The 25,360-nt window shown below is 43.1% G+C and overlaps 2 protein-coding genes across 2 annotated transcripts in view; one reads left to right on the top strand and one right to left on the bottom strand.

The window, feature by feature from the left end:
- On the top strand, nucleotides 1-6,153 carry LOC105932343 (ras-related protein Rab-8B). Its single transcript, XM_012871460.3, has 8 exons — nucleotides 1-285; nucleotides 2,673-2,733; nucleotides 2,857-2,917; nucleotides 3,016-3,093; nucleotides 3,218-3,307; nucleotides 3,388-3,453; nucleotides 4,875-4,925; nucleotides 5,004-6,153. Exons 1-8 carry the CDS (start codon nucleotides 162-164, stop codon nucleotides 5,094-5,096), a joined length of 624 nt encoding a protein of 207 aa, XP_012726914.1. The 5' UTR covers nucleotides 1-161; the 3' UTR covers nucleotides 5,097-6,153.
- Nucleotides 6,004-25,360, bottom strand: part of LOC105932342 (transient receptor potential cation channel subfamily M member 1) — a 26,233-nt gene continuing 6,876 nt past the window's right edge. Inside the window, exons 2-27 of the mRNA XM_012871459.3 lie at nucleotides 21,341-21,417; nucleotides 20,444-20,639; nucleotides 20,149-20,362; nucleotides 19,740-19,864; nucleotides 19,478-19,649; nucleotides 18,469-18,643; nucleotides 18,250-18,373; nucleotides 16,074-16,146; nucleotides 14,489-14,589; nucleotides 13,911-14,087; nucleotides 13,679-13,813; nucleotides 13,476-13,526; nucleotides 13,220-13,360; nucleotides 13,091-13,120; nucleotides 12,719-13,011; nucleotides 10,932-11,160; nucleotides 10,708-10,839; nucleotides 10,505-10,636; nucleotides 10,283-10,411; nucleotides 9,939-10,190; nucleotides 9,681-9,855; nucleotides 8,438-8,458; nucleotides 8,192-8,336; nucleotides 7,898-8,103; nucleotides 7,660-7,792; nucleotides 6,004-7,573 (exon numbers count right to left, since the gene is read on the bottom strand). Coding sequence (XP_012726913.2) covers nucleotides 6,262-7,573; nucleotides 7,660-7,792; nucleotides 7,898-8,103; nucleotides 8,192-8,336; nucleotides 8,438-8,458; nucleotides 9,681-9,855; nucleotides 9,939-10,190; nucleotides 10,283-10,411; nucleotides 10,505-10,636; nucleotides 10,708-10,839; nucleotides 10,932-11,160; nucleotides 12,719-13,011; nucleotides 13,091-13,120; nucleotides 13,220-13,360; nucleotides 13,476-13,526; nucleotides 13,679-13,813; nucleotides 13,911-14,087; nucleotides 14,489-14,589; nucleotides 16,074-16,146; nucleotides 18,250-18,373; nucleotides 18,469-18,643; nucleotides 19,478-19,649; nucleotides 19,740-19,864; nucleotides 20,149-20,362; nucleotides 20,444-20,639; nucleotides 21,341-21,417 — 4,950 coding nt within the window. The 3' untranslated portion in view covers nucleotides 6,004-6,261. The remainder of the gene's footprint in view (nucleotides 7,574-7,659; nucleotides 7,793-7,897; nucleotides 8,104-8,191; nucleotides 8,337-8,437; nucleotides 8,459-9,680; nucleotides 9,856-9,938; nucleotides 10,191-10,282; nucleotides 10,412-10,504; nucleotides 10,637-10,707; nucleotides 10,840-10,931; nucleotides 11,161-12,718; nucleotides 13,012-13,090; nucleotides 13,121-13,219; nucleotides 13,361-13,475; nucleotides 13,527-13,678; nucleotides 13,814-13,910; nucleotides 14,088-14,488; nucleotides 14,590-16,073; nucleotides 16,147-18,249; nucleotides 18,374-18,468; nucleotides 18,644-19,477; nucleotides 19,650-19,739; nucleotides 19,865-20,148; nucleotides 20,363-20,443; nucleotides 20,640-21,340; nucleotides 21,418-25,360) is intronic.

A 25,360-nucleotide genomic window follows, 5' to 3' on the forward strand; every position in this document is an offset into this window, starting at 1 on the left:
TGACGTCAGCACCCCCGGCACCGGTCTGCTGTGAGCGGCCAGTCGTCTGCCCGACTCGGCAGCCCGACAGCTGCAGATACCCTGCCGGGTTGGACTCCTCCAGCCCTGAGCCGAGCGGCCTTTTGTGAAAAACTCAAAGGGCGACACGGGACCCGTTAAAAATGGCGAAAACGTACGACTACCTCTTCAAACTGTTGCTCATAGGAGACAGCGGCGTCGGGAAGACATGTCTGCTGTTCAGATTCAGCGAGGACTCCTTCAACACCACCTTCATATCCACAATAGGTGAGTAGCCCGAGGACGCCGCAAGGCGGGGAATTAAAAGGAAAAAAACAACAACCACGTTTTAAACTTGACCATTAGCTTTTTTTTAACGAGGCTCTGCGGGTTGTAACGCTCATAGGACAGTTGCTCTAACGCACATTATGGGGAACTGCTGGATGTTAATGAGCTCTGAATGTATTAAAGCGAGACAATGGACGTGAGGTAATGAGTCTTTCCTGTAAGCTCACGTCCATCAGTTTGGTTCGATACAGGATGCCACGCTGATCTGAAGGCTGACACGGTGCTGATGCGGGCTCCATAACCCTTATGTGTCTGCTGCTGGGATCATTAATGGTGTCTCGCTGTATCCGCCCATTGTTGTTTATTGTTGCATTCACAAAACAGTTAATTGCTAAAGATAAAGTTCCTGTGTGGAGGAATGCCATATCTGATAATGTGATGCTGTTGTTGGCGATCAACGCTGTGAGCTTGATGCCATGCTCAAGGGTTCATCTGCAAAACCTCTGGATAAGTGTGGGGAAAAAATGAAATGAAATAATAATTGTGTTTTCCAGGTTGTAAAATATGCCCTGGCATTCATCTATGATGTCAGACCAGACGTCACCAGCAAACCACTATTACCTGCTTCACGTACCCCCCCCCCCCAAAAAAAAAAAGAAAAAGAAAGAAAGACAGAGAGAGGGAGGGAGGGAGATGTTATTAGAAAACACCATTTACAGCAGCTCTGTTCCTTACCTGCAGAGGCATGACCCAAAACGTGAATTTCTGCCAACTTTCTTTTATTTATTTATTTTTATTTGTTTTATTTAAATTGGGGTAAAAATCAATGTTCTTTAGCTTTTCATTTAAGTTTCTCTTTGTTCTAACATAAGATGGAGCTTGAAACGGTGAGAAGCTTCATCTCGAGTATCCCGCTTTGTTTTTAGCCATAACACGTCCACATGAATTAAGTGTTTGAAAATATAAATATATATAATCCTTTGGTTGATTTGGCATCAAGAAGACCCAAAAGCTCTGGTAAATAGACATTTGGGAGCTTTTTGAAAGCAATTGTTGACTCATTTCAAAACCTTGCACGGGATCTCGCTAGCTTCGCCATCAGTTCACAATTACGTCCAGCTGAAAACGCAAAAATGTCCCATCGGGTCTTAAAACTCCCCTTCAGAAACCACAAGTCGTGTGCTAATTTCAGTTGGTAGGGAATAACCCTTTTGTTGTCTTGCAGTGGGGAAATTCTAGGGTTATCTGCAGTACGCCACCTCAGACACTGCAAATTAGAAATGCCAAAGAGGAAAACTGAAAGTCATTTCATAACAACATTTATTCATTTTATTGTCAATCACGTTTGATGAACAGTAACACAGCGGGTTTAGAGACGGTACGGTCCGCTATGAGGGAGGGTTGGGAATACCAAGAATCTTTAAACTTCTTTTAGCACACTTAACATAATCATAATACTGGTAACATGGAATCTCTTTCATTTTTTTTTTTTTACCTCTTTTAGCAATTAAGGCTCAGCTGCTCTGAGCCTTAATTAGGGGGGTTAAAGCACCCCCCCCCCCATCATCCCCTGTAATTTGCCCCATCCATCATCCAATTGTTTATCCATCCATCCAGCCATTTAATATGTTAATATATTCTTCCATTCAATCATCTTCTTTCTCTTTTTGCTCTGGAAATATCAGCCATAAATCCACAATAAGACCTTTTTTGTATTTATGTTTTTAAATTGATAGGACTGCACAATTAATCACATTTGCAATATAATCGCAATTTTAAAAACATAATTTTCAAATGGTCTGCAATTTTTGGCTACATAACAATTAATGGATCAGACCCATTTTAGGTCTGATCCATTTAGGTGTTTAAAGTGAGTTTCCCTCTACATGGAAGGGAAGAGAGTTGCAGCAGTGAGATGATATAATTTTATTATTTGTTTTTGTTTTAGAGTTTATATAATCCTTTTTTTTTTTTTTTTTAACTAGAAACTTTCAGGACGCTCACCATAGCATTAAGTATCGGTCAATCTGTTTAATACAAAGACTTTTTTTGTCAGCTGCACTTTATGTTTAACAAGGATTGATGTCCAACTCAATTAAAAGCTGTTCTCTTGAATAATAATGTTCTGATTAATTAAAAACAGTTAAATGCCTTATTTTTAAATAGTCCTTGTTTACAAACATCTTTATCTACAGGCCGTTTTTGTTGCTTGTCCAGATTAAATCGCAATGGCAATTATTGTTAAAATATATCGCAATTTTGATTTCTGGCAAAATCGTGCCGCCCTAACTGATGTTCATTTTGTGTCTGGGTATTTAAGGCATTTTGACATAAAAATATATGTAGGAAGCCTGAACTCTTCTCTAACCCCATGTGCTCAAATGCAGGGATTGACTTCAAGATCAGAACCATAGAGCTGGACGGAAAAAGAGTCAAACTGCAGATTTGGTAACTAAACCCACCAGAGTTTAATAATTTTTTGTCAAAGAAGGGTCAAACTGTAGTAATCTATTTGTTTTAAAAGGTAAAAGAGGCCTTAAATCTTGTTTATTCATTTTCTGCTGTTCTCAGGGACACCGCAGGACAGGAGAGGTTTCGCACCATCACCACAGCTTACTACAGAGGAGCTATGGTAAGTCTTTTTAAGCTGCTCACTGTAAATCCATCCCCGTCTTTCATTTCAGGGCTCAGAAACGTTCAGGGTCTTTTTTTTTTTTTTCTCCTTCGTAGGGAATTATGTTGGTCTATGACATCAGTAACGAGAAGTCCTTTGATAACATCAAAAACTGGATTAGAAACATTGAAGAGGTAACCTCTCCCCTTTACATAACCTAAAATCATATTTTTAGTCTATTAATGGTTAAAGTTTTAATGCTTCCCCTTTTTGTTTCTTTGAATGAGGCTTTTATTGTATTTTCCCCCATATTCCCAGCATGCCTCATCTGACGTGGAGAAAATGATCCTGGGTAACAAATGCGACATGACTGACAGGAGACAGGTGTCGAAAGACAGGGGTGAAAAAGTGAGTGTCTGCACTAGCAGCTCGTCTGGGGAGCCAATGGATGAACAGAAAGTAAAATTGTTTCATTTGTTCTCCCCCAGCTGGCTATCGACTATGGTGTGAAGTTTTTGGAAACTAGCGCAAAGTCTGGCTTAAACGTAGAGGAGGTGAGTGGAGCGTTTTCAGCCTGTAAATGAAGTGCCTGGACAGAAGTAGTAGACTTACACAAGGGCAGAGTACAGCTAGGAAGTAAAAAAGGAAAATGGTAATACTTTCCAATATTTTACGCCGTAAAAATCGTTAAAAATATTTAATTTTTCCATTTTCATGGCGTCCCCCTGAGTCAGTACGACTTTCTGTTTTGGTCTGTGTCTCAACCTGCTTATCTTGTTACAGATTCTTAATTGGATTTAGGTCTAGACTTTAACTAGGCCACTCTAAAGTGTGCATGGTTTGATCTAAACTGATTCCCCTGCAGCTCTGTCTGTACGTTTAGGGTCACTGGTCTGTTGGAAGGTGACTCCGTCTTGAGTTTTCACCTCTAACAGGTTTTCTTCCCTCCACTCCTGACCAGCGTTCGACTCCCTGCTGAGGAAAAGCAACCAGATAGTGTAGCAGTGGCGGTGGCAGCATCATGCTGTGGGGGTGTGGGGGTTTAAGACGAGGTGCAGCGTTTGTTTCCTATCAGACACAGAATTTCACATGTACAATTAAGGCCAAAATGATCCATACCCCTGGCAGAGCTGGATTTAAAATTATTTCCGTCCAAGAAAGAAGTTTGTTTCGGATAGGAAACGAAAAAAGGAAGTCTCTCAGAAGGTAAGATAACGTTTTCAAAGACGCGAAAACAAAAACCTGTACTTCCATTTGAATAAAGAAAATGGCATGTTGAAAATCAGTGGGAAAATATCTCTTGGCATTACAGCAATTGAGTCTCATCAAAATTGCTGACCAGCTTTTCATTTATGTTTTATGTATGTTGACAGTTTCTCTGTGGTGATGAGCTCCCAGTCTTTGAAGCTGGAAGGCCTCCTTGCCATCACCCTAATCTTTAGCTCCATCCACAGGTTCTCTGTTAGATTCAAGTTAGGGCTCTAGCTGGGCCACTGTGATATTATATTATTATTATTATTATTATTATTATTTGCAGTCAGTCAGGTTAAATCGAAATTAGCCAGGGTAAGAGTCATTTAGGGCTTAAGTGTAAGCCAAAACTTCAGTTCTGATCTTATCTGACCAGAGCACCTTCTACCACATGATGTCTGTGTCCTCTTTAGTAATTGGCCCATTTATAAAGACACTTGGTCACACTGGAGATTATTTAGGCAAATCAGAAGAAAGGGGGCTGAATACAAATTCATGCCACACTTTGCAGATTTTGTAAAATTAATCAAAACCACGCATCCTTCTCTTCCTGCTTTACCTTTATGCAGTACTTCAAATAAACTCCAATTAAGGTTGTTTGAAGTTTGTAATGTGACAAAATATAAAGTTGAACTGGTATTAATACTTAAGGTACTCTATCAAAGGATATCAGTTATATGCATGATAAGTACATTAACATTTTCAATATTTTTTTTTCTTTAAGGCCTTTTATACTATCGCAAGGGACATATTAAACAATCTGTGCTCGAAGACGGTAAGTGGTGAAGACATTCCTGTGAAAAGATGCTGCACGTTTCTTTCTAATGCTCTCTAATGGGTTTTGTTTTATCAGACTGAGAACAGCGGTGGAGGAACAGGGAAACCTGTGAAGATCACAGATAAGAAGTCGAAGAGGATTAAATTCTTCAAGTGTTCGCTCCTCTAAGCAGCGGGCGTCCGGCGGTCACATCTCTATCGTGACCTCGCTTGTTTTGGAGGACTCCTTCCTCTCGGGGCTTCCTCGCTGCAGCTGCACCAGCACCAGCACTGCTCCTGCACACACACACAGGGTCTCACTGCCACCAGAGGTCGCCGGTTCTTGGGCGGCCCGAGACGCTGCCCTGGTTTGCTGATCAGAACTGTGTCGATGGTAGACTCCGGCCCTGATACTTTGCGTCCGCTCATGCAAAAAGACTCGTGCAGGGGATCGTAGCTTGCACCGCAGAGCCCGCTTTCAGTCGGCAATAGTTCTGCTGGCGTTCATAACATGACAATGTATCGGTTGCACACTGTTGTCTTATTATTTTACAGACTGTAGCGCCATTTTTATATTGCATATATACATACATATATATATATAAACTACCTATTAGAATTTCTATGAAGATGCTGTGAGGTTCAGGTTTCAGCATTGACTGTTTGTGTGAAGTTCATGTATGTTATTAAGCTTCTGGCCTTCTGTTGCACTGAAATTAGTTCTGCTGCTAAGAGAATTGTCATAGAATAGCTCAAAATAAGCAAACAAATGCAACCTGTGGTGTTCTAATATGTTTTATTCATTTTTTTTCTTATGGAACCTACATTTTGTACAGGTTTCGGTGTTAAAATGAAACTGTGAAAGGAGTGTTTGTTTCTCGGAAGCGGGACTGAATTCATACTCTTATACAAGTGTCTTTGTTTTTTGTTTTTTTTTGCATGAAAGCAGTAGGGAGATCCCTACGGGGGCTCAGTACTAAGCACAGAGTATGTGGAAAAAAAGAAAATGTTTACTGATAGTGTTTGAAAAATGTCAACCATATACAGAATGTTGGTGTTTTTTTGTTCACACTGTGCATGCACACATTTTTTATTTATTTTTTACTGAAACAAGCCGTCTAGAAGGTTTCCCTTTTACATGAAAACACAACAACTGGGGAAAAGAAACTGTAATATGACTGGTAGTCTTTGTAAGTTATTGTATGTTACAACCACTGAAAGCAGCAACAGTAAAGGAAAAAAAAAAATCATAAATTAGCTGTGATTTTGTTTTTTTTAAACCACTTGACATTTTTTCACACCTGTCTTGCTGCTCACTCTTGCTTCTACAATTCGTTTTCCTTCCTACATTGCTTTCATTTCTCATCCTCCCCTCCCTCTTCTGTTTTTCCCACCTTCATCATCTTCCCCTTCTCTTCTTCCCATCCGAAAGCAGCCGCTCTGCTTGCTTCGGCGAGGTCTCGCTCACTGCTGGAGGCTCTGGGCTCCGTCGGCACCATCAAGGGCTTCGCTTTCCTGTCGCTGGCGTTGCAGCTCTTCGACCTGTGAGACCGCATGCACCTTTCATCGGCTACGGTCAGGTAGTCCGCACCGTCTGAGGGGCTTCTCTTGGGCCTTGTTGTCTTTGGGACTTCGTCTTGCCCTGTTTCCGTTTGTCCGGTCTCACTTTGTGAAGCTACTGCATCCGTGTCATTCGGCCCTTTCGCCTCTTCGTGAGAAGCAGCGGTCTGGAACTGCTGAGCGAGGGATTTGACTGATGAAGTTTTGCCACTGGGACGGACCTGGTACTTGAAGTCTGCCGGCGTCGGAGTTCTCTCACCTGCTTCGGCCGGATCGTAGATGATGCTGCTGATGGCCCTCTTCCTTATCACAGGAGATGTCTGACCTTGGCTTTCAGCCGGAAGATCTCTTAGAGATTTTGCCCTCCTTGGAGAGGAGGAAGCTCCTACCAGAGGCTTGGCCTCTGCTGTGGGCTCAGCAGCTCTCTCTGGTTCATCAGGGGGGTGGACAGTGACGGTGCTCATAGATCTTTTCTTCGTTAAAGGAGACAGGGATTGGTCTTCAGCGGGGAAGTATTTGAGCGATTTGGCCCGTTTAGCAGGCGATAACGGTTTTAGCCTGTTTTTGTCCAGTACCTGATCCAGAAACATCGGGCCGCCTTGTCTTATGTTGGCTATGGCCTCTTGGCTTGTCGACGGAGACGAAAGCTTCTGCTCACACGGAGATATGAGAATGTCTACACATGAGCCCGGCCGTGACCTCTCCAGACCGCCGACCTCCAGGGTCTGCGCCACGTTGAGGGCACAGGTGCTCGAGGCTTGCCGCACACTCCGCTCTCTCTCCAGGCCTCCTCCTTTCTCGTCCGCGTCCTTCTGCCTGGACGCGAACTCTTCCATGTCCATGTGGAAGCGGTAGAGGCTGTAACCGTCTGCGCTGTTGATGCTGCCCTGCCGCAGGAGAGTGGAATGGTCGCAGATGGACGAGCTTTTGGAGAAGGTCCTGGTCAGCTCCAGTTTGTCCACCCCCGCAAGCTTTTCCAGTGCCGAAGCCATGCGTCCGTGGAGCTCCTCCAGCTGGGCCAGGCGTAGGTCCACCGTCTGCAGAGACGCTTTCATGGTGTTTTCCCTCTCGTTGACCTCCTCCAGACGCATCGACATGTTCTCTACTCTGCCAAGAAGATAAGAAACGGGGTGTAAAATACGGCAGCTGTGACTGCAATGACTGTCGAATGTATGACCGAGGAAGCATTTTACCTCTCTGAAGTAACCTTGATGCGTTCGTCGCTGGAGGACTGTTGCTCGTCCTCTTTTTCACGGAAATATTCCTCCACGCATTGTTCCTCGAACTCATACAGATTCTTTAGCTCCTCTGGATTTAGCCTGAGCTCTACAGGAGACATTAAAAACCCAAAGTTAGTTCGAACTTTTCCTCAGCTTGATCAACAGCAAAGTTTTCCGGTAAAGCAAGATCTTCGTAATATCAGAGACTGACTAAGGCCCCGGTCCTTCTCATCGAGCTCTCCTTCCGCTTTTTTCCTGATGCAGCGTCGGAAAAGCCTGTTGAAGAGGATGTAGAGGTGGCTCAGGATGATGAGAGGCGGCGGCAGGATGGGGCGGTCGTGGAAAGTCATGATCAGCTGGTATCTTTGAAACTTCCACACCTGGTTGGAGATGGACTTGACTTCAAAGAAGGTGTTGCTGCGAGACAGAAACGACACAAATAATGACTCGGATGTCTCGATCAGAATAATTGGAACCCGGCAGACCGGAAGGTTTGTTCTTTTACTTGAAGACGGCAATGAGCAAGTTAACCAGAAGGATGTTTGCCACGAGGAGATAGCAAGCCATGATGGCAGGAGTGAGCCATGCACCGGGAATGCATGGAGGAAGTTTTTTCCCATCTTCGTCATATAAATGTTCTCCACATGGAGCTGCGAGGGGGGGGAAAAAGGTAAGAAGATTAGCTATGCTATTAAAAAAAACTTTAGCAAGTGGATTAGTGTAGAGAATCCTTGACTGAAAGACTACTTACGATTGATTTCCATCGCATAGACTTAAGAAAACACAAGGAACATGTAGAAGCACAGAAAAAATGTTAACGTGAATGTAAAAGAATGACATTTTTAGAATTTGGTCAAGGTGAAGTTGGTCTATGAAAGAAATCATACCGTTGTCCTTCCATCCAATCAAGTGCTTTTGAACATTTTTGGTCCTTTTACCGGTAATGTTGGAGGTACATCATAACCGGTTTACAGTTTAGATTAGCAATATGCAACAACAATGCAATAATTTGTAAATGTCATAAACTAAACACTTAACTCAAGTTAAGTTTTGAAACTCAATTAATGTTATATGCTAAGTTCTGAACATAAATATTGAACTCAGAAGCAAAGAAATTCAATACTTTCACAGCTCTGTAATTGTTTGGGAACCAACTAGAGCCAATGTTCTTTTCAAAATAAAGATTTTATAGTGTTTGATTAAACAAAAATCAGCTCCTTATGTCATTAGAATATCACAGAGGCAAATAACAGTAAAAATGTAAGTGAAAATGATATATTTATTTATTTAGAATAACGAAATAAAAAAGATTGAATAAAGATATGTGTTCTCTTTTTTATGTTAATTAAAGTTATAGAAACCTAAATTCTAAAGTCATTTAGAAATTGGATGAACAAGGAGCATGTGCATATATTTCCTCTCTCTTGAAAAGTTAAGATGCCAGATACAGGTGCCCTGGCTTCCCTCAGGTGCCCTGGCTTCCCTCTGTGGGTTATTCCAGATGTTTTAATACAAGCAAATATCCTAAACATATAAATCTGGCAAACTAAATAAATAAATAATACCTGCAAATGATTTAACTCTTCCCTTTTGATGCAAATGATCAGTTTTAAATTTTGATCTGCATTTCTTTTAACATTAGTGTGTTTAAAACCATTTAAAACCATTACATGTTGTTTGCTTATTGGTAATTTAAACCTTGCCTTTGCATGTCTTCACCCTGACACAAGCAGCTGTCACAGAACACCAAATCTTAACGGCAGATGATCAAAAGTGGGGAGACGTGTAATATCTGCTCTGTTCCCGTTCAATGCAGCGTTATTGTCACGAATGCCGTGAAGAATTGTCACGAATCTGCCAGCAGAGGGAGCCAAAGTGTGGCTTATACCTTTTTTGTACACGTCAAAGAATCAACTTTACTGGAATAAAAAAAAACACACTGATCATCTGCCCATAACCAGGAAACAGAATCTTACTATGAATTCTAGTCTTACGGTCTATCGAGTCCGCAAAAACCTCCCCATAGATCATCCAGTAGGGCATGTAGAAGATGTTCCTGGCCAGGCGCCACGTTGGCTCTTCGTCCGGGTGAAGGATGGCTTGACGGGCCACGCCGAAGCTCATCAGCACCACCAGCATGATCACGACGAAGTACATCATATCAATCATCTGAAGGGGAAAAGAGGCAAACACGTTTTAGGTCAGCTCGCAATTTTTTAGGCCTGCAAAGTTTCCCCCGTTGCCGCGTCTACCATTTTCCCTATCATCATCACGTAGGGTCCCAGGTACTTGTTGACTCCGAAGATGTCCAGCACGCGAATGTACCAGAAGATGATGTCGATGCAGTAGATGACTCTGCCGTAGCCCATGTACGGTTCAGGGTGCAGCCGCAGCATCAGCGCCAGAAGGAAGGTGGAGATGGCTGCGAGGTCTGTGATGTTCCAGTAGTCCTCCATCCAGACACTTATCTTCTGTTTCAGCTTCCCCGGCTCTGACATCAGAATCTACCCTCCGGGAATTAATACATCAGCATGAGACCAATCAAAGCTTTAATGTCATCGAAAGGTTTTATGAGGAGCTTAGTTGCATCTTTTACCTGTCGAACTTTCTCCGTGCCAAGAGTGAGGATGTACGAAATGACCATCCACTCTTGTACCGATGGCCATCGCTCCATTTTCACCAGGATGATGTAATTATACAACATCAAATAACCCAGATAGGAAATCTGTCAGGGAAGCAATTTATACAAAAAAATCAAATATTTGTTCAGAAATATTTCTAAATGTTTAGTCTTCTCTAAGACTTGACTTGAACTTACGGTGTTGAACCAGAATTTGGTAAAAGGGGCGTCATAAAACTCAAAGAACCTTCTTCCAATCGGAATTTTGCGGACATCGGTGCTGCCCTCCTCCTCGTCACCTTTGCGGGAAGTGGCGTCGTTGTTAGGGTCCTACAACATCAGCACAAAGTCATAAAGAGTCGTCCTCTTTCGTTTCGGACAGCGTGAAACGTGACACGGACCTTGCTGGATTTCGTGTCGTCGTCTTTGTCCTTTCCTTCTTCTTTGTCTCCGGGTCTTTGATAAGACGTGTCCTCTCCGATTCGGAAATCCAGGAGCATAATCATGGGAGGTAAGATGATTCCAAGAATAACCTAGGAGCGATATCGTCCATACAATTAAACCATCAAATTTAATTTAATATTTGCTACAACTTCTCATCAGCAAAAACTATCTCAAAATCCACCTTGAGGCCAGGATTTTTTCCGATCCTTAAACAGCCCATCCACATGTCAGTGAGCAACATCTGACTGCAGGTGTGAGCGATGAAGTCCCGTTGTTTTGCAGCCACGGCCAGCTTCAGACAGGTGGAGTTACTCCAGTTGACGAGCTCGTATGTTAGGAGTTTCATGGCCACCTGCTCATCGTGCTTGTAGGACTGATCCAGCAGCTCGTAAGCCAGTTGGCCAAACTCTCTAAAAAAAAAAAAAAAAAGACATTTGTATGAAAGGAAACACAAACAAACAGCAGAAAAAAAGACTGGCTTACATTAAGAAACTATTTCTAACCTATCTCAAAACAGATAAGTCATTTTTTGACGAACAAACAGAGAGTATTATACATCTACAATGATGTGTTATCTGGATCACCACTACTAGGTAGACATTGCCGACGAGGACAAACAATGTAGACTAATTTTAACAGAGAAAAAAATTTGAAAAGCCATTGGTTACAGGATTAGACAGCGCGAAATGGGGCTCTACTTTTGCTACACTTTAGCTACGTTTACATGCACAAAATTTCACGATCGGATTGAAATGTATTTCAATGTGGATTAAAAAACAAAAACTATTCAGATTGTACCATTTTTATGGGCACACAATCAAGTAATCCAATCATAACGTGCGTGTATATGCACCAGAACCACTCTGACATGCGCAGTTATCAAATTCCCCTTAAAAAAAAACACAGAAGAAGAATTTCTTCTACGAGCTTGTTTGTCTTCCGAGCGCCCAGGCTGGACTTGCACCAGGTTCTAATTACAGTTGAAACGTTGCTGAATAAATAATAATTTTGAGCTCTTTTAATGTTTTGAACATTACAAAAGGTTGTATTGGGGGCACAGACGGTTTTGCTTCCTGATGTATTTCTGCCAGTCAACAATGCGGAAATATGTCACGTTTACGTCGGCCGCTCTCGTCTCACTAGGATATCTGGCCAAAGCAATCCAACATTTTAAATATCCCCGGTTTGAGGTCGGAGCAGTCCTGACATCCTTCTGAGCAGACTTGATCACTCTTAACACACCACACATGGCAGAAATATCTCAAAATTTTATTTTAAGAGCCTTCCCGATAATCTTGGCGTCCTTAAAATTGTCAGAAGGGAAGATTGCGTAAAAAATTGGGCTAAACGATCTTGTGGTGTGAAGCCGGCATAATGTAAAGTATTCAGGTAACACAGTGGTCGGAATAAAATTGCCTGTGTTTGTCACAGTCAGAACAGCAAAAACAATGTCTATCTGAACGCTGCCAGAACTTTACGTTTTTAATTTTAGTCCCCCCCCCCCCCCATCATTCCCCAATACGGTGAATTACGGGCAGACCGGGCATGCCGCAGGGTGCTTTTATTTCCTTGGTCGTGGTGCTAATTTGCTAGGTCTCTAAGCTGCGGTTCTCACACGTTCACCTTCACACGGGAGCAACTGCTACATTAATCTACACTTTATGAGCTCATATTTGTGCTGCAGACTTTCCTGCATAACCTTTTATATATATATATATATATATATATATATATATATATATATATATATATATATATATATATATATATGTATATATATATATATATATATATATATATATATATATATATATATATGTATATGTGTATTTTAACCATCAGAATAAATCTAACAATAAGCTAGAGGTCTGAGCACAATTCAAAGGGACAAGTAGTAAAAATTGTGTTCTGCGCACTTTATGGTTGAAATGTTCATTTTATTTGAATCTTTTACTCTGTAGCACTCACTTGGAGTTGTTCTCCAGGTCTTGGGATATGTCGTCCACCAGTTCGCTTTCGGAGCACTCGTGGGCCATGGCCTTATAGAGCTTACAAGCCACCAAGGCCTTGGCCATGGCCTCCTCGCCACGCTGCCAAAGGAAGAGCCCCATCTTCTGGCGCTTCAGCAGCACTGCCCACAGCATCAGCTCGTGGAAGGGGTACTTGAACCGACACACCTCTGGGTCATCCACGTCTATCTCCACCTCTTCTTCCTTCTTCTTTTTGGCCTTTTTCTTGCCTTTTGTCCTCGGTTCATCGTCCTGAAAGAAATTTCTAAATTAAAATCGAGCATGGTGTTGTAGCTGCTGAAAAGTGTTTTTCTTTAAAAGTGAACTTCACCTCCATTCCCAGGAGCTTCAAAGCTTTTGGCTGCATAAGAGGACAAAAAAAACAACAACATCTATAGTTAACACTAAAGGATATTACATTGAGTGGAGCATTCTTGTGTTTACGTCCATCTATCCACACCCTTTTTAGTCCGTATAGAGTATTGTAGAGGTTGCGGAAAGCCTTCCTTGTGTAGTTGCTCCTGTAGGCTCCACCCATGAGGTATTCCAGGACCAGACCGATGTCAATCAAAGTGATCTGGTAATCTGGAGGAAGGTTTCCCTGGAGAATCAACAGTTACTTATAAGATATTGAGTACTTTAAAAATATTCCGTAAAGCCTGATGTTTTAATAGCGTTTTGATTTTACACGGTGGAATTGGCAGAATATCTTTTACCTTTTTAACATCTCTAACCACAGCATGGAGTGTATTTGGAGGGCCAAGTTTCTGGGGTAAAGGAATGATTCAAAGAAGGTTAGGAATACTATTTTTGTACCTTTTTGTTTTTTTTTATTGTTTGTTATGCTATTTCAGCCCCCAGATCTCCATGAGACCTCTCAGGTTTGCTCTGATCTGATGTCTTTGTGTTCTGGACCCACTGTGTTGTACAGCTCCTCCAGCCTGGGGATGGTGAGGAAATGATGGATGTTGACCCCGTTCTCAAGCAGCAGTTTGACAAAGTCCACCCGGTCCAGCACCAGCGCGTCCATCATAGCCTGCTCCAAAGAGTTCACCTGACACACAGTAAGACACGAGACATGGTCACCAGGTTTGCCCCCATTACATTTCCTTTATTTACTACGAAGCGTTTCCTATAAGCGCCGTACTCACCCAGCGAATGAGCTCCAGCTTCCTGGGATCTGTCTCCTCCGGAGGTTCAGGTTTGGCCTTCCCCTTCCCCTTCCCCTTTTTGGCCCGGACCTTGCTGCGCGGCGCACTGGCTGGACTCTTTGGTTTTTCCTGAGTCGATACCGCATTAGCTGTTGTGTTGGCAATGGCTCCAGCGGGCTGATAGGAGGTATAATTAAAGAAGGAGAAACATGTTGTCCCGTTTTTGAGTAATATAGGAAATATACATCTTAGTTTATGTTTTTTTTTTTCTCTTTCTTGACTTGGTTATTTAGCTTTTATATGTTGGAGAAAAATATATATCCTCTACATCCTGCAGAGAACATGATTTTGTCTGTTTAAACAATGTTTTACATCACAAATATTCATCTATAACAAAAAAGAAGCCCCCCTTGACTTGAGAGAGACAGAGAGCTTTCCTCCATCCTGTTTAAAGCTGTTTTCCTTTTTGTCTAAACCAAAGCCACTTTTTTTTCATGTCTTGAATGGCAGGTACGATCAGCTGTGGGGCTGCTGTGGAACATCTCGTATTGATTGCTTAGTTCACATGGACCACTCACTGGTAAGTTGTGCCCGTAAACGAAAATGTGATTGCGGGCGATGTCCACTCGGTTCCAGGCCAGAGCCAGACTGAGCTGGTCTGCTGCGGACGCGTTTGTGCCTGATGCGAACAAACATTCAGAGGGAGAGAACGTGTTAGAAACAGGCCTATGCTGCCTGCAGTGAGAGGAAATACAGCTGTGAAGTCATTCTGCTAGTACAACGCTGGTCAGCATTATTTAAGACTCCAAACTTGGAACAACGGAAGCCTGGTTTATGTATGGGGATATTTTATCTATATGTAAAATATCCACATTTTACAACTGATCTAAATTAGTGAACTGAATCGAGAAGCTTTGTGCAAGTCTGAGGTGTTTGTTAGGACATTCTATCTTTAGCTAAAGATGTTCAGTTCAGACTGTACTTTGTTTGGGCTCCTTTAGGATGAAAGACTACATCAGTGTGGAGTGGAAAGAGGTGGCAAGCCTGGGGCTCGGCCAACGTCGCCTTAATGGTGGTCTTCAGCTTGTTTGTATTGTTTGGGTCTGATTTATTTTGTCTTCTTCTTGACCAATGCACATTTTGGGGTTTAGGTCAGGCCGGTTTTCTGGCCAATCAAGCTCAGTGATACTATGATCATCAAAGAAGAAATCGTTCCTTAGGCTTTGTGGGCAGTGTGCCAAGTCCTGCTGGAAAGCACAATCAGCATCTCAGCAGAGCTTGTCAGCGGATGGAACAAGTCTAAAATCTCCTGGTAGATGGCTGGTCTTACTTTGGACTTAATAAAATACCAGAGGTGAGGCTCTACAAATCATCACTGATTATGGAAACTTCACACTGAACCTTTTAGCAACTTAAATCCCTCCACTCTTCCATTCAGTGTCTAGTTTAAATTTTGCATTCTTCTGAAAAGAGTTAAAGCTTAGTTATTTTTCTCTTTAGCTCTGGTAATATTGAACTGATGCGTCTGTTTCACGAGGTCGTCAGCAGAAGGAAAGTGCTGCAGTTGTGGTCCATCTCCTACATCTGTGTGGAGGCTCTTGAAGCTCTGACTCCAGCTGCACTCCATGCCTTTGTAAATATCCCCCAGACTCTTGGATGGACTTTGCTTCACCGTCCTCACAAGGCTACGGTAATTCCTGTTGCTTCGGCACCTTTTCTATCATATTTGTTTCTTTCCACTAAACTCTCCATTAATACGCTGGATATACAGCATTGGGAACAGCAGGCTTCTGTAGCAGCGACCTTATTTGGCTTATCATCCTAGAGAAGGATGTCGGTGACTGTCGTCTCCATGAATGTGCGACTCACAGCATGATGCGTTTGTGTAAAAGTCATCAGTTTATTGGTCTTACGCAATATTCAAATTTTTGTGAGAAACAGAATTTTGAGTTCTGATAATGTAATAATTATAATTAACAGAAATAAGTGTTTGAGAGATGTACGAGCTTCACCTTTTGAATTATGTTACTGAAACGCATGAACTTGTCAGAGCCTTTTTAATTACTTTAGCTGGACCCATATGTCCTCAAAGCCCAGCAGTAATCATGACCAGTGCTGTACAGGTACACTAACTTTGAGCCGCTTGTCTTTGCGACATGATACCTTTTAACAAGGCGGTCAGAATGGCCATTTCGATGTCTTGCTGCCCCTCGGACCCCATTCGAAACACAGTGATCTGCATGCAGGAAATAAACATATAAAAAAAAGAGTAGTTGAATAATGTTTTGCTTGTTCAACATGAAATAGAAATCAATTACACGGTGTGTTTATAAACTCATTTTCCCGGTTTTTGACCAGACTCGTGCATTTTGTGGCCACCCTCATGAAAAACAATCAGCCACTTTTTCTCAGCGAGGACGAATAGCTCTTGCTCTGTTATAGATTCAGCCATACCCAGCGGTATAATGCAGACCCTTCGGTCACATGCATTCACAGCAGATTGAATTAGACGGACACGAATAATGAGACCACCACGGGATGTGTTGATAATGAGCGTCACAAGACAGTTTATGGCCTACGCTGGAAACCAATCGGCAGTTGTTTCGTCTGTATTTGCTTATTAAATTGATAAATAAATAAAAAAATCAGTCTGGTTTTAATCCAGCAGCTTCTAGTGGTGCGCTTACTGTGGGATGAAAGGACCGTTGCAGGTCAACATTCACTCACCTGCTCCTACAACGTTGCCGCGTCGGACTGCGGCCGTCCTGAAGTGATATGATCCTTGAAAAAGCTGTTTAACTTGCTTATCCTGATCTGCTGGAGCATTACGCTGTCTAAAAACCATCAGAGAGTGTCAGTGGAGTGATAGCACTCTGGAAGCTGGGGGGGGGGGGGATTAGAGACATGGAGCCTGTCCTCCATCTGCGTGCAGCATGCTTTCTGCGAACGCATGAACTCAAGAGCTCCCACCCGACGAGACGGAGCGTGCACGGGGCTTCTTCATCCAGATGTATATGGGTTATGAAGGTCATATAAGCTAGGTATTATCCCCATCACATCACCGGTGAGGATTCTGCTCCAGATGCTATTTTTGCAAACACATTTTAATGTTTATGGTTAATCTGCTTTGCTGCAGATTCTCACTACGGTGAGTGCTGAAGTACATACAGCAGGGTCTTCCAGTCGTGTTCCCGCCCGTTGAACCTTTACACGTTTTGTCATTTCACTACAGCAAACTTTATTGTGTTTATTTTTTATTTTTTTAGGTTTACATATGATAGGCTAACCGTGGCTGCAAGTCTTTCGGGGTTTGTCTCCAGCAGCTTTGCATATCTAGAGAGTAAAATCTTTGCTTATTCTTCTGAGCTCGAGCTCAGTGGATAGAAAGTGGGTGAAAATAGTCATTCACAACTCATTTGAAAATTCTCAGTTGCCTTTTGGCCTCTGACTTCGATGTGGCCCTTATGACACATAATGTTTAGGGTCAATGTCCTGCTGAAAGGTGAACCTTTTGCCCCCGTTTAAATCGTTTTGCCGCCTCTAGCACATTATCTTCCAGGATCGCCCATTCATTTTCATCCATCTTTCCATCCCGTTCAAGCATCCCACAGCATGATGCTGCCTCCGCCCTGTGCTGCTGTGGGGATGGTGTGTTCAGGGTGTTTCTCGCACACGTGGTGCTTTGCATGTTGGTCAGAAAGTTCAGTGTTGGCCTCTTCTGACCATAGCAGAATCTTCCACATGATTCTTCGCTGCCGTTCTCAAACTAATCTCTGGGTCTTTTACAGAACAGCTGCATGTATGTTGTGCTTAAGTGGAGTCAGATTGACTGACTTCAGCTGGTTGCACTGGATTATGTTTGAAGGGTACCAGAGGGAAGGGGGCTGAATACAGATTTGCATTGTACCTTTCTGATTTTTAATTGTCTTTTTTTTTCATCCACTTCACAGTCTTGCCTTACTTTGTGTCTGTCACAAAGAATCTTATCAAATATGTCAAAGCTGTTGGTTGTGATGTGACAAACGTTAGGAGGTTAAAGGGATATAGACACTATAGCGAAACACTGTAAAAAAAGGACTTTGACTCTATCTGGACTGTGGCGCTGAGAGTTAATGGTGAGTGCAGACATGAAGGGAAAAGCTGAAATCACGGCGGTGCATTTGGGTCACGTTTATTCACACTGTTATTGTCGGCGCACACAGATGAGTTGGATGGATTTATGAATGACAGTGGACACTTGATGATCTTCAGAAATGTTTATTGAGACACAAACAGACGATATTCAACCCGATGGAAGATGAGCTTGAACCCGAACGACACCCCCTTCACTGCTACTCACCAGCTCCCTTTTCTTCATGCACTCCATTACCATGAGCAGGATCTGCTGAGACTGGCTTTTGCTGTAGTTGAACGTCTTCTGGATCGTGACCAGGAGCTGGTCTCTCACGTCGTCACTGACCAGGCTTCAGGAGAGGGTTGGGAAATCACATTTGAGACTGCTTTTGAGCTGAGACTACCGCCGAGGTGTCGCAACAGTATGGGTCGTCTAAGGCCTCACCCTCCGTCCTCGGAGAACTTGTGTGCGAAGGATATGATGTCGGAAGCGCGGCCGCTGCCATCGCACACCACCACGGGGATGGGAGGCTCGTCCCGTAGGCTCTCTAAGGTGATGGAGATGACGTTGGGACCGCCCTCCACTATCAGGCACACAAGAGGGACGCCCTGACCCAAACCTGCAACGCAGAGGAAGACACTGTGTTTCTCCAGAAGCTTGAGAATAATAATAATAATAATAAAAAAAGAGGCAGAATTTGATGTGATGGAGGCAGGAGGGGATGAGGTCAGTGATGACAGCTGGGCATCCCTTTGCTGTCCCTGCCTTATTCGATATTCCAGGCATAGGATGACAAAGGGAAGCCCACGGGTCACAGGGGAGCTCTCCACCGAATCTTCCTTCAAGATCCTGGCTCACACAAGCCCTGCAGGTCGGAGTTTGTTCCGGGGCATTTCTCTGGACATCATGTAACTTAGGCAGCGGCCACTGGGCTCTTAGGTTTTAGGACATCCAAAATCTACTTAGATTTTCTGATAAAGAGTGGATTTTTCCAAACAGAACTTACAAACCCGTATTCATTTTAAGGCGTTTCAGTTTGTTGGATTTTTTTTTTTATTTGAAACTCCAAACCCTCAACCCGAAGCAAGGCAGACGTAACGACAGCAAGATTCGGGTGCATGCACCACGTCCATCTTCTTTCATCTTGAGGTTTATTTTAGTAACTTTATTTTGACACATTCGGGCATCTGCATATGATTACCGCGATGTCTTGGTGCACTTTATTGCACGGATGGTGACGTTTTTTTTGACAGGATGCTGTGCTTGCAAAAAAACTTTTGAAAAAGACCATCTACAAGGATTGTTTAGTGAAAATAAAATGTATGTGGACAAATCCTAAAATTAAAATTTAGATAACCATCCATCTAAGTTGATGTAAATGTACCAAGGGGCGGGGCACCAACTCAATCTCTGGCCCCGGGGCCCACAGTCTCCTGACTCCAGCAACGCTTACGAGTGTTGATCTTCTGGAGGGAGATGTGCTTCTCCAGCAGCCGGCGGAGTTTGACCTCGGAGCCGTATTTCCCGCAGGTCCCGTTGTCGGTGAGGATAAAATGCGAGTGGCTACTGTTGAGCACTGCCAGCTTGCTCAGTGGGTTTGCCATTGATTGATAGGGTCTGGTCACCTAGAAGAACGGCAGAGAGAAAATGGTCAAACTGAACTAAATTTAAAAAAAATCAGAAAAAAGAAAAAAAAAATGAAATTCAGCTCTCACGTCTTTCCCAATGAGGTCCTCTTTGTTCTCCAAGATACCCCACGGAGCGATTCCTATTGCGCACACCTTCCCTCGTGACTTGGATGAATGGTCCTTCAAGGCGTCTCCAACGTGACGGATCACCCCTACAGAAAGATCAGCAAAACGGATTAGTATGAATAAAACCCTTTTTCCAGAAAAACTCATGCCGCTTTGTCATGGGACATACTTTGGTAAAAATCCACACAAATTGCAATTTGTGCTGAACGTCTAAGCGATTGCTCTAATTATAGAGCTTAAATCTGACAATGGCTTGGTAAACCCCCTTCCCCCAGGAAACTGTGTTACACAATAATAGTTTAGAGCTCAGGCAATCGTCTAATGTCGCAAGCTGCTATTTATTTAGGGAACAGTGAAGCATGGGAATGACCTGTGTTCACTCCACCCGTGAAGATCCAAGCTCCCGTGGTGACGGCGGCTTTTATCAGGCCTTTGCCAAACACTTGCTTGAGTTTGGGTTGGAGGTCAAAGTTCTGGAGGCCGCCGTGCACCGAGATGAGCAACGTGGGCAGCTCCAGCTGCCAGTCCTTCACCATCAGGTGCAGGAGGTTGTCGGCCTTGGTGTCGTAAGAGACCCGGATGTACTGTGGAAGAAAATCCCTTCAGAAAGTTACGTGTGATCTAAACCGCACGAAGAGTGAGGGGGGAAATCTCCGGTTTCTCACCATGGCCTTGTTGACGAATCCTCCTCCCTGAAACTCGATGATCCCGTAAGAGTCTGTCGGATAGGTCCTGGTGTGCTTCACCACGCTCCATTTGTCATTGGGGGTCTCTATCTGCACCAGCGGGGTCGCCTCTGCTATGGAGCTGGCGCCGGGTGGGATGGCCACGTGCTGCGTCACCAGCTGACCACAGGCACATCTGCAGCAATCGGTGTGAAATCAAATACCTCATGGCTTTGTGCCTCAAAGACTTGTGCAAGAAACAACCTGTGTCAGCAAGATTTTCATAACTGCTTGTTTTTATTTATTTTTTTGTCCATGTTTTTGGAAATGTGCACTGATTGTCTGCAGTCAGCAGCACATGTGGTAATAAGTAAGTCTGGGAAATCTCCAAAAGCGGTCATTTAAGCGTAATAGGCGCTCTGTAATTTTGCTAAGTAACTGTTTACTACAGAGAAATTATATAAAAAAATAGAAGCAAATAAGGACATGATTACTTTCTCAATATTGTTACTGCCACTGGCAATGTATTAGATTATGTGAATATAACTGTCTTTTACTATTATATCAAAACTGACCCTTTATATCTAAGTGTTTTTTTCCAAACCTTTCAGCTTATGGCCCACAAAGTTGCAGAGGAAGAGATTTGTGACCACAACTCTTCAACTCTGCAGAGTTAGGTAAACGTCATCAATAGCCAACATGTCCTTTTACTTATTTTTAAGTACTTTTTATTGCATGAATATGCATTATGATTATTTTAATAATAATATTAAAATGTTCCATGACCCCAACACTAGTAACTATGATTGAAACAATCTTTGTAAATAATTGTAAATGCTTCATTTTACTCCATGTTAAAAAAAAGTGCTTTGTCGCCTTAACGTGTTGTGCTTTTACCTGGTTGGGTCCTTGCTGGGGAATATGTGGACACATTCCCTTTTCACAAATGTCCTCTCGATCCAAGCTTTCTGCGCCTGCGGGGAGGAAAAAAACACGACATAACCTAAGTGAGCATTACGAGCTATCATGGCTCCCCCAGGAGATCAGCCTCAGCGACATATATCTGTTTTTGAGTTGCACTTTCAAAATCCTCTTAGCTCTAATCCCCGGCTAAAAGATGGCGAGAGTTCGAAACCTGTAAAGAAAGCATAAATAACAGACAGGGGGGAAAAGGTTTCAGCTAGAAATGGAGGGAATCCCGTGATTGGTGGGTTTTGCTCCAGTGGAAGCCGACTTAGGTAAAAAGAAAAAAGCCTGTTTTTCCTCATTAGTGCCAAAATGTTTCAGGGTGAGAACTTGGTTGGAGTTTAAAAAGCAGTGTCCCACATATTTCTGGCTCTGACTGCTATGTTATCTTCTCCCAGGATGGAGCCAAACTGCCCAGAACACAAACTGTTGTTGTTTTTTTCCCACCGAGAGCTTTTGTTTGGCGGACCAATCAAAGCAGCCGAATCATCCGCAGCAACTCTTTTCAGGAAATCTATTAGAAATACAAGTCCATCAGAATTAAATGCATTTTATGTCAAAGCAGCTCGAGTTGAGTCATATGAGGATGAATTAAAGACAAGCCGCTGGTGTCTTGTGACTCGTCACAAGTTCTGCAGACACAAACAGCTCCCTCTCTCTCTCTCTCCGCCTCAGCAGCTCAAACTCACATACTCTAAACGCTGAAAAGAGGAGCCTTTTTATTTATTTCCTTTTGTGTTTGTCAGGTTTTTGTAAACCAGTGGAAACATGCATTTTTATTACGCTTTATTTGCATTTAAACAAATATATTTAGCCTAATTAATGGCAACGCGTTGGATTTTGCTGTCAATTTTTCCTGCTTTTGTCTTTTCTCTCTTTCCCTCTCTCATCTTATCACGCATCACTAAGCATCCAGAGCTCCTGTGGCGGCGCTGCCTCCTCATATTTACCTCGTCTGAATTCACTGTCCAGGATCTACAAATCAAGCCGCCTCCCGGCCTATTGGGCATTTCTGAAATAGTCCAAGAAATCAGGTTGGAAAATAACTTGCGTTGTAAATTACACTTACGCAGGGAGTCCTCGGCCGGAGCCCGGACGCTGCTGCCCTCTGGTACGGCGACGCATCGGGGTCGGAGCAGCCAAGTCTGCCTCTCTTTTGTGGCTGAGCCTTCCTCTCCTGCTGCACTCCCAGTCGAGCTCTCCCATTGAATCCCACAGGACATGAAACTTCTTCACTTTATGAGGGCCGGCTAATATGATGAGCATGTGAGCGAGGTCTTTGTTCGCCCGAGTCCCATGACTCCAGTTCAAGGTAATCCTTTTGGGAGTCCCATGACCCCCGTCTGCATGCCCACGGGGTATTTTCATCCTTGGCTTGAAACAAGGCACAATAAATCTACTTTGATAACCGGCCCCTAATCTCCCAACTTGTTGAAGCCTCCTTTCTTTGTTTCACCCCCCCCCCCAGCACCTCTGTGGATGATCTTGTGCGTGTGTCCGGGGGAAGATGGCTCCGAGTGTCTAACCCTAGCCCGTCAGAGGCTCTTCAGGTTTCCATCTGGAAAATCTTCAGACCCCCCCCCCACCCCCATCCCCTTCTCCGCAAACCTTTGATTTCAACTTGATTTGCATAATTGGGAGAATTGGATGCAGGCATACTTTTGTGTGGCGCCTTGTTAAGGAATGACTGGTGTCCAGTCGGGGGCAAGGTCAGTCAATGCTAATTGCAGCTAATCTCTAGTTCCACACACACACACACACACACACACACACACACACACACACACACACACACACACACACACACACACACACACACACACACGACATTTCTGTGGCGGGGAAGGAAAACACGGCCTTGCAAAACTATTCAAGCGCCGAGAATGTGCCACATTTTCTCAAGTTACAACCACAAAATGAAATGATTGAACAAGACAAAGTAGAAGGAAAGTGATACATGTTTCGTTTTTTAATTAAAGATAAATCTGAAACCAAGTTTGATGTTTTTTACATTCGTGCGGCTCTACTTCGATAGCCCTTAATGAATTTCAGTGCAAGAGTCACCTACGTAGTAAACAGCGTTTAAATGTGAATAATATAATTTTACATATAAATGTCGCTCTTACGTGAAGGCTTCAGAGCTTTGTAAGAGGACAGCTTCATGAAACCAAAGCAACATCGGCAGAAAGGCGAAAAATACAGCTGTGGAGATTGTTTAGGATAAATAAACAATATCTAAAGCTTTCTATCATCTGAAAATTGAGAGAGGATCATACGACATGGCCGTTCCCCTAAACCAGGGCCTGCAACCTTTATAGTCTAAAGAGACATTCTGCCCACTTTAATTAAACTCATTCAGAGCCGCAAATGTTCCCTGGCCTTTTGAAAAAAGACAAGTTATAATTTTTGATAAAGATCTACTGTAGGTCATAAAAGAAACACCCTTTTATGTCTATTTTGAGGTTTAAAAAAAGAGGATGGGCGGGATGCTGATATTTGTGGATAATGATGTAAAAAAAAATTTGATTTAAAATTAAACATTACTGGCACTTGGCAAGACTAAACGCTGTTTCCTACGGATGCTCGCCGCACGATTTGAGCTATTTCATCTCTTAACACCCAAAGCTGGCAGAACCTTGCAGCTGGAATTGGAGCTAAAGGTGGTTCTTTAGCATAGAACAAGAGGGCTGGATGTAAAGGCGCACCACACTTTTTAGAGGTGTTGTTGTTTTGCCTGCTTCCATAATTAAGCACAGCTTTGTGAAGGTGCGTCATAGAAATAAAAGATCCAAAATGCAATGAAGTTTCTGGTTGAACCGTCACAAAATGTCAACAATAGTACAGGAGGAATATGGATGCATTTGCAAGGCATTATAATCTCTTAAACCGGATGCTGTTGAGGTCAGGGAAGATCTGCATTTAAAAAGACGAGGGATTCTGTCGAGCTAATCGTGTTTTGATTCCCTCTGGAAGATGAAGCATCAAATATCACACATTTTATTGATTTCAAAACTGCTACAAAGAGAAGTTGCTGTGGAGTTAAAAAAAAAAAAAAACAACTCTGGCTTTGGACATGTTGTGCCAAAGCTTTCACATGAGTCCCTTTAAAGGCTAAAGGGAGCAGTTTGAGCCTGACTGGCCTGATGATAGAAAAACACTGCGTGGGAGAACCCTAGAACGTCCTGGAACCCCCCCCCCCCCCCATGTTTGCCCCGGCCCGCTCCGATTTAAGCCACCGTTCATTACAGGAGAGCAAAAAAAAAAACAAAAAAAAACAAGGCGCGTTTCCAGAAGGGGGATTTTTGGCGAGTAATGACGCATTTATTTCAGCTTACTTAAACTCATTAACCACAGCAATTAAAGCCCAAAATCCAGTCGGCCAGCCAAGCAGCTGGCCTCGTTAGGAGCTCGCCTCTGAGCTCTTAACCAACAAAGGCCGCCTGGAGAATTAAGACGTCGCAAGGAACAGATTTGGTCACACCAAGCGAATGATCCAGACTTAAAAAGCGAGCGTCGAAACAAAACCCGACATTCATCCGTGGGACGCACGCTTTTCTGGGAAAATAATTGCCCGAAAACAAAAGGCAAGTTGTGCAAGCCGAGCATAATAAGTGGTGGTTTGTTGAAAGAGAGGAGTAATAAAAACGATGTTCTATTGGCTGGACTGATGAAAAGCTGTTTCTCTTTGAAACTGGGACCCCTTGACACTATTAATCGCTCTCGTTTGCTTCTCCATAACCTTTTTTTTTTGTGCTTCTACACAGAAATTTTAGCTTTTCTGTATATTTTAAAACACATGCAGGCCACACGGGCAGCATGCCATCCATTCTTTTCTTTTTCTGCTGAAATCACATGGCCCTTGTCTCCTGACCCATGGCTTAGCAGCGACCAGATCACAGCTAATTTGTTCCACTGAAGCTACAATTACACCGTTCAACCCCCCTGAAAGCC

Source organism: Fundulus heteroclitus, chromosome 2 (genome assembly GCF_011125445.2).
Source record: "Fundulus heteroclitus isolate FHET01 chromosome 2, MU-UCD_Fhet_4.1, whole genome shotgun sequence".
NCBI classification, from domain to species: domain Eukaryota; kingdom Metazoa; phylum Chordata; class Actinopteri; order Cyprinodontiformes; family Fundulidae; genus Fundulus; species Fundulus heteroclitus.